The 12,870-nt window shown below is 43.3% G+C and overlaps 1 protein-coding gene across 3 annotated transcripts in view; it reads left to right on the top strand.

Annotated features, from left to right (window-relative positions):
• Positions 1–12,870, top strand: part of LOC119166710 (nischarin) — a 289,672-nt gene that overhangs the window by 29,980 nt on the left and 246,822 nt on the right. For all 3 annotated transcript variants that reach the window (XM_075882435.1, XM_075882433.1, XM_075882434.1), the window contains exons 2-3: positions 2,233–2,316; positions 9,137–9,319. In XM_075882435.1, coding sequence (XP_075738550.1) covers positions 2,233–2,316; positions 9,137–9,319 — 267 coding nt within the window. The remainder of the gene's footprint in view (positions 1–2,232; positions 2,317–9,136; positions 9,320–12,870) is intronic.

Genomic DNA, 12,870 nt, shown 5'->3' with positions numbered 1-12,870 from the left:
TTATTGGACCTCCTCGTAGGAGAAGCTGATTTGTATCTTTATTGGCAGTTTTCTTAGCACGCTTATCACGAACACTCACGAGGTCTCCTCATTATTCTTAATTACAAAGTTTACTCTGCCCAAGGCATGCAGAGAAGGTGCTCTGTGTGTGTGTGTGGCTACCCAATATTTCAATGCAAGAGAAGAACATAAACGTGTTTCATGTGTGCAGACCGCAATAAGGTGCTGTGCTCTGACCTCTGTTTCAAGCAGTACCATTCCTCTGAAATACCATTGTACTGTATGCACTTCAGAGGGGTAATGATAGCAAAATATTGTTCTGCCATTTTGTATAATTTTTTTCCTCAGTTTACACATTTTGTATACTCAAGAACAGTAGTAAACAAATTTGGCTATCTGCAAAAGTTTTTTTTTTTTTTTGAAAAGTCCGACGCTCAAAGTTGTCGCTCTAAGCAGTTGTTGCTAGACTCAAGCAGGTGTGAGCTTTTTTTTTAGGCAAAGGGTTTAGCAGGTTTCACTTGCACATTTGCCGCCATGAGGTCTCACTCTCTTGCATTTGTTCAAAAAGGCTTGGCACTTAGCTGTGTGAGCATCACTGTCATTAAATTTTATAACATTTGTAAGTGCTAAAGGCAGGTGTGTAAGGACACAGGACAAGCACTACTTTCAATTGAAATTTCAATAAATGTGAACGCCAAATATATAGGTGCAGCCCCCAGAAAGAAAAAGCATAAACTAGAGAAGATTAAAAGAACAATAAAAGAAAGTCATGCTATCACTATGCAGAGTTTGTTCATGCCAACATATGTCCGGAGCTTATGCTCCGGATAGGGTCCAAGGCAAGACTTTGTTGGGCATCACGCCAATAGCGTCTGCAAAACTGCCAGGGCATGCATTACATGACTGCCTCACGCACACTCCAAAAAGTGAAGTTTCTTGCTTCTGAAGGCAATTCAGGGAGCACAATTAAATCATCCCTTTTCATTAGTGACAGAGATTATGGCCATCCACGAGGCGATTCGTTATATATTAATGCAGCCTCCTTGCAGCTGTACTGTATTTCGTCATTCGAAACCAGCACTTCAGGTCATAAATTCGGTGCCTTAATGGGGGCTTTATCGTCTCCTTGCTCAAGAAGTGGTTGAATCGCACGTTGTAGCCTTTAAAAGTGGCCATCGTATACGGTATTAGTGGATTCCAGGACTCTGTGGGCTACATGGAAATGAGCAAGCCGATGCGGAGGCAGACATGGCTCACGATAACCCCACAATATTGACTATTCCGTTTTCATGACCGGATGCTAACTCTGTTGTGTATACTCTCCCCCAACAAACTACAGTAGCATATTGGTCCTCACCTAGTCGTCATCACTGCCGTCTTCACAAACTCAACCCTGATATGCATGTTAAATTACCCCCAACCATGAAAAAGTGCAGTGGAAGCTTATTGCACTGGTTACGAATAGGTGTGGTGTTTACTTCTCGTTACGTTATTAGCCATGCAGACTGTCTCGATTGTGAGGCCTGTGGCACCTCTGAGACAACTGAACAAATCTTGTGCATCTGCCCGCGATATATTTATCAAAGAAATTTGATGGCCACCGCCATGATGAAATGTACCAAGCAGCGAGTTTCTGAGCTGCAGCGTTGCTCAGAAAGTAGCGCGATATTCTGAAAGCACTGACCAAGTTTTTAAAAGATACACAACTCAACAAGAGACTATAAATCGATTCACGGTCTTGCTTCATCGCCACCTTCCTCAACAACATCTCTCTCTACTTTCTTTTCCAGCCCCTACCCTTTCCTAATGCTGAGTAGCAGGCTAGAACATGGATTCAGGCCAGTCTCCCAGCTTTTTTGTAACAATAAACATTCCTCTCTCACTCTTGATCTCAGCGGGCTCTGCAATCAGTGTAGAGTCAATGTCCGAGTCCTGATATAACACGATGGTGTTATCTAGAAGTGATTTGCGCCTTCATTCTCGACAGTGATGCACGAGAATCGAACTTTGGTTGTTGATGCATCAGTTGCCAAGAAGGCCGGCAGCAAAAAGCACGTATTAGAGGGTCATCAGGTAAAAGGGCTAATGCGCAACACTGGTGGATCAAAAAAACACAGTTTCAAGTTCCTTGAACAGTGTACAAAATCGTCATGCCGTATTGTCATTGTGAGTCCAACAGCAGGCCAAGCTGGCACTGTTTTGCATAACTGTTTGGTTTTGTGGGGTGTGCAGGTGTATCGTGTCCAGGTAACCATAGCCCCTCACTCCTGGGTGGCCAAGCACAGGTACAGTGACTTCAAGGAACTCCACAGCAAGGTGGGTGCCACACTGCAGACAGGCAACACAGTTGGGAAAGCAGCTATAATGCTGGCTGTAATATCCTTGTGGTAAAGGTCGCGTGTACAAATGCTCTGCACCGACTTCCCTGATAAGGGCAGACCACGCTTCATATGCATATTTCTTAATTTTTGAGTAGATATTGATAAAAGTTTAACAGCTTATGTATCATGTTCTGATGTCAAATATGCAATTACTTTTCCGGTAAAGCTTGCTGTTTTAAAATGTCAAGTATTTTATTTATATTGTTAGGAGCAACTTTTATTTATGAATTGTGAGAGTTGTAAAGCTAATCAGCATATCACACTAACCAGGAATGGATACTCTGTGTAGTAAAATGCGCATGGATGTCTTCAAGCCGTTTAAACAAAAGTAATGGTACATTGAACAATCCGAGCTTGCGCCCAGCTCGACCGAGCTTTGGAAGAGTCCAAAGACACTGAGTCAATTTTACATCTCATAATTATACACTTGAAACATCATTTGTTATCTCAGTGAACTGTGTTATTGTAGATAAACCAGCACTAAATCCATGTTGAATTTCATGAAATAAATTATTATCCTCTAGATGTGTCATAATTGCTTTAGATAAAATATGTTCTAGCAGTTTACAAGCTGTAGATGTTAAAGAAGCTCGCCTGTAATTATTTAATTCTAAAGGGGAGCTGGGACTTGTGAAATGGAACTGTTCTCACAGAGCGTGAGTCATCAGGTATTGCACAGGATTCTAACAACCTTTTATAAATTATGAGTACTCTGCTACTCAGAGTGCATAGGTGTTGAGAAAAACATTCCATATTTTGTCTTCATTTTGTGATTTTTGTCTGAATTATGCAAAAGGCTGAAAATGCCGTTCTTGATTAAATTTATTTCAGGCTTTGGATGATGAAGCTTATGAGGTTGTAAGTGTACGTGCGATGCTTTCAAAGTAGAAATGGACTAAAAGAATGCATTGAATTTGTTGGCAATAGTAAAAGGATCATGAATGCTTACGTCAGGTCTCAGTGATCCCACTTTTATCTTTAGATAGATATCACCAGCATTTTCTTGGTGGCTCCGTCATGAAAGAAGTTAAAGTGCAAGAAAAGAACTGGTCTCTTGCAGCATGCATTTTATCCTGAGTGTGACCAAATTCAAAAGTTACTTCCTAACAGAACATTTTTGAAATCATTTCTTATCTTGCATTTCAGATCTATAAGATTACGGTCCATCCACATGTATTTTTTGTTGATACTTCTTTTTTTAAAGGAAACATACATGTTTTCACAATGAATGACCATGTCTTTAAACCTTGACCACAGCTCATTAACGTAATTTTACACAGTAAAGGAAGGGAATAAGAATTTCATGCAACCAATAATTTCAGCATCATTCACATGTGTATAGTCTCTCACTAAGGGAGGTTCAACATAGGATCCGAGGGCCAAAATCGGACACTCTAGAACAAGTAACTAATCATTATATATGCCATCTCTAACACTGACGGAGCAATCTGGAAGCGAGTCGCTTGCAAATGCTACATCACGTAAGGAAGAACAGGAAATATTGTGGCATTAGAAACCTACTGGGTTAGGAAAAATGTAAATGCAGTTAGTAAGTATTCAGCACTTTTAACATCTTCATCATCACGAGAAAGGCGCTGCACCAGTTATTGTCGGAGGTTAAAATTGCCTGTTACAAAGATCTTCGAATGCGAATTTGACTTTCCAGCAAATAACTATATCATGAACCTAAGTATTTTGTAGGGGCATTTGGAGGACAACAGACACCTGCCAGTATAATGTAGTTTTTTGCCAAAAATCTTTTAATTTGTCCTATATGCTTTTGTATCACTGATGTCATTCAAGTGTGTGAATTTAATGTTATTTTTAATTGCTATCGCTACTCTGCCACCATTTAGACCCTCTGTATGCATATGAGCATGTAAGAAGGGGGCACTATTTCTGAATTTTGAACATCAGAATGCATCCAGGTTTCCATGATCCCTGTGACATGCGGTTTGCAAGTCAGTTATATCTTCAAGGCTCTGTATCTTATTCAGTACGCTGCTTGCACTCAGAAAAACAAGCTGGTGCATCTGGTGGATTCTCGTCATTTGTTATCTTGTTTACGCGTGTTCATGTGTGGAACGATAAGAGGACTATTTGGGTTGTGCAGGCGCAATGAATTTCGACAACTCCTCTCTTCAATTGCGCATTGCGTCCCACATGTACAGCGTTTATCAAATCGAAGAGAAACCTTAAAACTATTGCTTCTTTCTTCAGCAATTGAGCGCCATAACTTTGAACAAATGTCCCAAAATTTTTTTGAAAAGTCTTTTGATATAGCTTTATCTCTGCCCTTTCATTTGAAGCAGGCTGACATGACCTTAGTTTTGTCCATGTTGCTGAAAAATCTCAAAATGGTAGGATGATGTCACTATGCATGTTTTGGGCCAGTTCAGTGGATACAGTCTATGGAGTTCATCTCAACACCTAAAGTTAAAAAAAATTGTCAACTTTTTGGTCCAGTTCTTCTGTGTTCCCTCCTTGATCTTCCTTTACTCCGTTAACTACAATGTTGTTGCGACTTCTTCTATATTCGAGGCCATCTACCTTTCCAGCTAACTTGAGATTTACTTTGTGCTGCTACAAGCTTCATTTAGTTTCTCCAATCCCTTCTCACACATACTTCTCAATTCAGTGCAGTTCTTTGTCTATTGGTAATCCTGGTTTGAATATTTTTGACTGCTGATTCTGCCTGTTTCAAATTGGTAATCAGTGAAGCCAGAGTCTTATTTGTCTTCGTTTGCTCTTTCACTATTTTCTGAAGCAATTCACTCTTTAACTCTGTCTCAGACTCCGAGTCGGAAAGAGACCAAGATTCAACTTGGAAATCCGAGCAATTGCAAATAGGTTAGCGCTTAAGGAGGTTAATGAAGAGGACCAAGTCAATCCTCTCAAGGATGATGCTGTAGTTATCCCTGCCTGTTTCTGAGAGATGGTTTGAAAACGCTGGCTTAGACCTAATAGAATAGATGAGCGCAAGGAGTGTGCGAACGCGTAGGAGCGTTCCACGGCGGTCGTCTGTTCAGTGCGCTGATCATGGGGATGCAAACGCATATGAAACGCAGACACATTAGCAACGCATCTCGTTGCAATTCACGGGAGAAAAATAGAAAAAAGATGCTCACATTCCCTTATTGCATCTCATTATTTATTTATAGTTTTATTAATCTTTTCAAGCAACAAATCACATAAGTATTCATGCCGTGTTAAATAATTTTTGCCATGTCACGTGCCACTGTTTGTAATGTCAGAGCAGAGTCTTCTACGTAGAGGACCAACGTCACTGCATTGCCATGTGCATAGGGCCATTCATACGTGCACGTCATGCCCTCATTCTATGGGTGCACGCCCGCAGAAGGGAGGGGGAGCAGCGTTCATCTTGAAATTTGATCCATTTCCACGGCGCAAAGCAATTGCAAATTTGGCAATTGCAAATTGCAAATTTTGGCAGACGTGATTAGGAACGCCTCGTATACGCATTGCGCTTGTCAGCTCAAAATTGTCAAACTTGGCGAGTGGCCCTTTAACTAATACACCCTTGAGGGGTCTTTAAGGAAATAAAGCGATGTGATGTGATGTGATCTTCAATACTGCCCAGCACTGGTTGTGAGTGCTGTTGTTAGGATTTCTTCATCTTGTGTGTCCTGTCTGAATTTCGCACAGTCTTTTTTTTTCCCTGTTGTACATTCTGATTGGGACCCATAGGGGGCACTTTGAAAGCCGCGTGCAGCCTCACTTGTGGTTCAGAGGGCGCGCAACGTTGAGAATCATATCATCATCATCATCATCATCAGCCTGACTACGTCCACTGCAGGACAAAGGCCTCTCCCATGTTCCGCCAGTTAACCCGGTCCTGTGCTTGCTGCTGCCAATTTATACCTGCAAGCTTCGTAATCTCATCTGCCCACCTAACCTTCTGTCTCCCCCTAACCCGCTTGCCTTCTCTGGGAATCCAGTTACCCTTAACGACCATCAATTATCCTGTCTACGTGCTACATGCCCGGCCCATGTCCATTTCTTCTTCTTGATTTCAGCTATGATATCCTTAACTCCCGTTTGTTCCCTAATCCACTCTGCTCTCTTCTTGTCTCTCAAGGTTACACCTACCATTTTTCTTTTCATTGCTATTGCTCCCTGCGTCGTCCTCAATTTAAGCTGAACCCTCTTTGTAAGTCTCCAGGTTTCTGCTCCGTAGCTAAGTACCGGCAAAATACAGCTGTTATATACCTTCCTCTTGAGGGATAGTGGCAATGTACCTGTCATAATTTGGGAGTGCTTGCCAAATGTGCTCCACCCCATTCTTATTCTTCTAGTTACTTCAATCTCGTGGTTTGACTCCGCGGTTATTACCTGCCCTAAGTAAACATAGTCTTTTACAACTTGAAGTGCACTATTACCTATCTCGAAGCGCTGCTCTTTTCCGAGGTTGTTGCACATTACTTTCGTTTTCTGCAGATTCATTTTAAGACCCACCTTTCTGCTCTCCTTGTCTAACTCCGTAATCAGAATCGTATAGCACATAGCAGTTCCTCATTTCTTTGACAGCTATGGTGGCAAAAGTGCCGTACCACACCGTGGTGGTCTAGTGGCTAACGTACTTGGCTACTGACCCGCAGGTCGCAAAATTGAATCCCAGCTGCGGCGGCTGCATTTTCGATGGAGGCGAAAAGGCTGTAGGCCTGTGTGCTTAGGTTAGGGTGCACGTTGAAGAACACCAAGTGGACGAAATTTTCGGAGCCCTCCACTGCAGCGTTTCTCATAATCATGTGTTGGTTTTGGGGCGTTAAAACCCACATATCAAAAGCGCCTATGGCCGGTACGTTGGTTCTTCGAGCAGGATTTTAAGATATCGTAGGAAGACCTTCTTCTGCAATGCCACAATGAATAATTGGGAAAACCTGCACGAAAGTGGCCACGTTTTGCATATTAGCGCCTTGCTGCCCGTCACCAGTATACTGACGGCAACTGTGCGCGTCAGGTATGTATAATGCAAGACGCTTGCTTCATAACTGTCGCAGTAAGTTGTCGTTTTTTCACACTTAGAATACTATTCCTGCGTGCCCACTACCCGAGTGCTTACAAGACGCTCAGAGCATTTAAAAATATTGGTGGATGGCGAGTGGCCGGCGGCTTGTCATTCTGTTGTGGCTTCGTGTCACAGCGATTTTCAGCCATCGAGTCTCGTGAATAATTCTGCTTGAATTGTCGCAGCATCATTCTCGCTCATCGTAATCATGGTCTTCACCTGACTGCTCGGGCAACTATGCTAAGAGTTTGAGGCGTGGGTGAGAAAGAGAACTTGCTAGGAGTTCGGCCAGAGAGGACGCCGCAGCCCCGTTTCGTTTTTGGCTTCATCTTGGAAAGTGCCAATCACAGTCGCCATGCACGGAGTGTATAAGCAAAGCGATGTCACTTGTAGATGCTAGCTGAGGCAGGAGTTTGCAGCCAGCAGGCTGTGTGTTCTGAAAGAAGCTTGATTTATCCCATATGCCTTGAGTACATAATCAGCCTCTGAAGTGTGTAATAGTGCCCCATTGTCTTCTGCTGGCCTTGTAACACATCTTTTGCACTCAATGTGTCCGGCATAGTTTGGCGTGTGATTAGTTTTAGTGCTAGACTTTTGACCCAAATGAAATGCTGGCCGTCGCTGCGACATTTCGATGGAGGTGGAAGGCTAAAGGCAGGTGGGCTTGAATTTAGGTGCAGGTTAACGCGACCGATAGGAAAGAAGACAAATGCACTCGAAATCAGATGTGCCAAAAGTTCTCTCACGCACTCTATAGAGCCCTTTCCTTTTCTTTCTTCATTATTTCTAAGAAATAATGTGTCTTCATTTTTCTAATTGCATGAAAATAATATTGCGCTCGTGGTATCAGAGGCGGCAACGCAATGAAAGGCAAGATACAGCAGGAGGACGGGGAAGAATCATGATTGGAAAATTATAGACAAGTGGAGCCATCTCTCATTGAAAAACCGAGTGACAGCGGATATAAACTCAAACCTCAATATAACAAACATGGATATAACGAAATATCGGTTGTAACAAAGCAAATGAAAAATAATCTTGCAATAAAATGTAATAACATTTTATTGTGTAAGAATAATAAATGCCATGAAAATGACTTGAAATAGATAGTGTTAGGAATAAACCTTTATTACGAATTTTCAAATACAAAAAACTTATTTTGTGTAAGATGCAACTTTGTTATATCGATGACAATTTTGTTGATGAGTATAGTCATTGTGAATAGAAAATATCATGGGGACTATACTAGTCATCAGTTGCAGAATTATTAGACAACCTCAACTGATTAAAATTTTTGGGGCCTTCCAATTCAGCATCTCCTATTCTGTTTTTGGAATGTATAACACTGACAATCTTTGTGGCGAAACAGTGCAAACGAAAAGGCGAAAATGTATGGGACACAGCTCTACCGACTGATTTCTTTATTGCAAAGGCAGAGAACAGATAGGCAGGCAAATTAATGTAGAAAAACTGCCAAACGCTATCGAGCGACTTGGCTGGCCTGCATTGCTATCAATTTAGCTAAGGGTTCACAGGATGTGGTAAAAGCAGGTTTCAGCGCTGTTTCGCCACAATGTTTCTGAATCATTGAGCTTACCTAAGAACAATCCGACATTGTTTCTGCCGACATTGTTTTTTAGCCGACATTGTTTCTGATGGGCTTGTGTGGTGTCATTGTTTTTTAGCCGACATTGTTTCTGATGGGCTTGTGTGGTGTGTCGTGCAGCTTCGGCGCCACTACCATGTGGAACGAAGCCTGCTGCCACCAGGCAAGCTCGTGGGTCGCCAGGTGGCCAGTTTCGTGCAGCAGCGACAGGCCGAGCTCGAGCACTACCTTGTCACGCTGGTGCACCACTTCGCAGATGCACTGCCTCTTCCCCTGGCACGGTTTCTGCACTTCGACCAGTTTGTGAGTTAAAGGGCACAAGTTGTTTGCGTGTTGTAAATTACTGAGCCAGAGTCCCATCTGCAAATTCTGGCACACCGAAAAGGAACTATTTTTGGGCAAGTTGGTGCTTAGGTACACTTTACTGTGGTGCAAAGTACATTTCATGAAAAGGGGAGAAAGTGAAGCATCTACTTCAACTGTTTAATACCGCTTTGGGAAGCGTACTAGAATAAAAAATCAGATGTTTCTGCAAATACGTGAAAACCCAACATATTGCTTTGAGCAATGCTTTTCTTGCTTTATGTGTTTATTTCCCGGTGTCTGACAGTGCCTTATAAATGTTGAAAGCAGAGGGCGTGTTTTCATCTTTTTCGTAGCCGTGCAAGCTATTTGATTTAATAGGGAGAGTTCCTAGCTCTTACATCGCTAGTGCTGTGTTTATGGCACAAAAGCTTGCCGGAAAACCACAGCAGTCGTTTCCTCGCCGAAGCCCACACACGCACGCCACTCTGTCGATTGCTTCTTTGTCGCTTATTTTCACCATTTTCAGTCCATTGCAGAGCACAAGTTTGCTCTAATAAACCTTGCGTCGTTTTTGGTTATGTGACATCTGGCGGAGGTGCAGGGTATATGAACCCTGAGTCCACGGAAACTCGCCTGGCAAGTCCAACTTGTGCTGCCGACAATGAGGTCTTCAGTAGGGGTGTGCGAATATCAAAATTTTCGAATACGAAACGAATCTCGAATAATAAAGAGCTTCTATTTTTTTTCACCAGTAATCTTTTTCACTCAATCATATATTTATATTGGAAACAGTGCACTTGTTGGCTGTTCCAGTCTGTTATTGCGAAAAAAAAGTGACCATCTGTACTTGCCAGGAAGCATATGACTTTAACAGTTCAGCTTATGACAGTGATGTCTTGCATCCAATTCACATGTTTAAAAAACTTTTTGTATCTATTTTTTTATCTGGTAGCACTTTATTACAAAAAAAAAAGAAGCTTTTGTACCTGCCATCATGATTATTGTGGGCATGAGGTCACCCGTTTCATTCCTGCCATGGCAGCCTTATTTTGATGAGGTAAAATGTAACGGTCAACACCCGTTACATTATTAACACAATTCATCCAGGTTTCCACACCATGTTTTGACTCGTATGACTCCAGATTTTATCCTTTTCTTTTTAATTTTCTCCCCAGTTCTCACCAGTCGAGCCACTAAGGCACATAGGAGTACAGTAGAGCCTCATTTTAATGAAGTAGGATATAACAAACTAATGGATGTAATGAAGCAATTGTATTTCCCCTAGAAATTCTCATGGACACCCATGTATATAAAATCTAATTTTAACGAAGCAAATGTATTCTCGCAATAGATATAACAAACCATTCTTCGTTGTTACAAGCTGCCACTCTAGCGTCGCCAGCGCGAAGTCGGCGACGGGAATGACAGCAGGTTGGTTCGTTCCGTACGCAAGCAGAGACAGTGAAGAGATCAGAGACGTGAGAAAACAAAACAAACTTTACTCTAGTGATATTGCAACACACGGAATCTATTACAACACTTCAATACAACTAACAAAATACATCAACACTTGATACAACTAAAAAAACATATAAAAACAATAAATCAGCTTACGAGAGAGAACTATTACAAACTACACATATTAACAACAATAGAACTACGGAGGAGAAAGTTCGAAGATATAAACAGGGGAAGGCATACGTGTGATGACCGGCAGCGTTGCGTCCCCGACGATCGGATGCGAGAAGTCGAAGAGAGTTCTGGCACGACTGCGATGTCGGCGGTGTTGCAACGCTGGTGGCTCCGGGAGGCTAGTGCTTGCAGGTGACTTCGGGCAGGTTGAGCTAACTCGAGGCGAAGTCCCGATGTCTACGTTGCAGACGTTAATATCGCGTCACAACTAGATGAACGGCTATGTTTAGGTGGCCAGCCGATAATGAGCCACACTAAAAACTTCTAGAAGAGATGCTTGTTGATCTGTTTCTACACCATGTTGGTCAGCGACTAGTCTGCCTAGCAGGGCGAAATCCTGTTCTTAAATTACCCTCGTGTCTCCTCGCTCTCTTTCTTGGGGACAAGAGACCTCTACATGGGTCCAATCAAGCGCGTTTAATTGATGGAAACTCCGTCCCAAAAATATATTGACCCCACCCCTTTTTAATTAGGAGAGGGCCCTCAACTAGCGAGAGTGACAGCCTGTTGGGATGTTGTCATACGGCTTGGCCACCAGAGGTTTTCCCACGCTTTTCCCCCGTGGGAAACGGTCAGACTGTTTGGCTCTCAGCTGGTGCGTCCCGTAGCCTAATCCTTGTTCGGGGTACAACATCGCGGCCTTTCACGACCTTGCAGACGCCGCCGCAGTTACAAAAGGATCAAACGTCGGCGGCGACGTTCTAAGAAGAGCACCCCATTCTGCACTTCTCGGCTCCCTTTCATGCGCCTGCCGTTCCCACAATCAGTGGGGAAGTACGGCGCCCGTTAATTGCTGTGACGCCGGGTGGCCAAAATTGGCCGTCCGTGACATTCGTTCACAACGAGCATGTATTGATCGATGTGGTATACGTTTATTCGATATCTTATAGCGCGCGACAGTTTACGGCTCATCACGGTTGCGGTAATTCAAAAGTCGTGGGTGCTAGCCTCCCTGCCTCCCCTTTCCTCAGGAACTAATGGACTCGCCCGCCAGCAACTCGTGCGAGCGTGCGCGTCAGTCCGCCTGCCCTCTCCCGTAGAACTCGTTGATCCAGCTGCGCGTCTGATCTTCTCCTCTTCAGCTCTGTGCCGGCATAGCGAAGATTGTGGCAGTGTTGCCAGGTTTGGCTATATATATACATACCTGCCAAGGGTTCCAGATTGGCCGGGAGACTCCCGGATTTCGACCGTTTTTTCCGGTTGTACGGTTGTCATGAAAATCTCCCGGAAATGGAAATTTCTGTGCGTGATCTGGCTGCATTGACAAAAAAGCAGCTCAATCCACTCCAGGCTTTTCGAACCTACTCCATTTAATTATGAATGTGTTTAAGAGGCGTTCATCTAAACATACAGTAGAATCTCAGTGATGTGAAACTGTGGCAGATACAAATTCTTCAAATTCGCCAGCCAAATTTTATTATGTTCATGGGGCCTCAATTCGAATGTTCCGAGCACACTTCCTAGTCGCGGCAGGTGATACGAAATTTAGTACGGAAATCGTCGAAAGAAGACCGAGAGCAGCGTACTCGAATCTTCAGAAGTACGTGTGCAACCGACGCACGCACTGTCTTCTACAGTGCGTGTGATTGTCGTTGCCACAACCGCTGTGGACGAAACCGCGGTAGCTCTTGACACAATCATGTATGGCGACGGCGTAACTGACAGAACCTCGAAAGTATGCACTCAACCAGTCAAAGCAACGCTGCTTAGAAGTTTTGAAGGCGCGTGCACAGCCAAGCCCTTGGGGGATTATAAAATGAACTACCATTTAACGCAACCGCCGCACACGAAACCGCGGTTACGGCAACGCGATAGCGATCTACGAGCCCCGAGGACATGCAGCGGTAGGTTAAAGG

This window comes from Rhipicephalus microplus, unplaced genomic scaffold (assembly GCF_043290135.1).
Source record: "Rhipicephalus microplus isolate Deutch F79 unplaced genomic scaffold, USDA_Rmic scaffold_12, whole genome shotgun sequence".
NCBI lineage: Eukaryota > Metazoa > Arthropoda > Arachnida > Ixodida > Ixodidae > Rhipicephalus > Rhipicephalus microplus.
The sequence above is the reverse complement of the archived record's forward strand: the minus strand, read 5'-3'. Positions and strand labels throughout refer to the sequence as shown.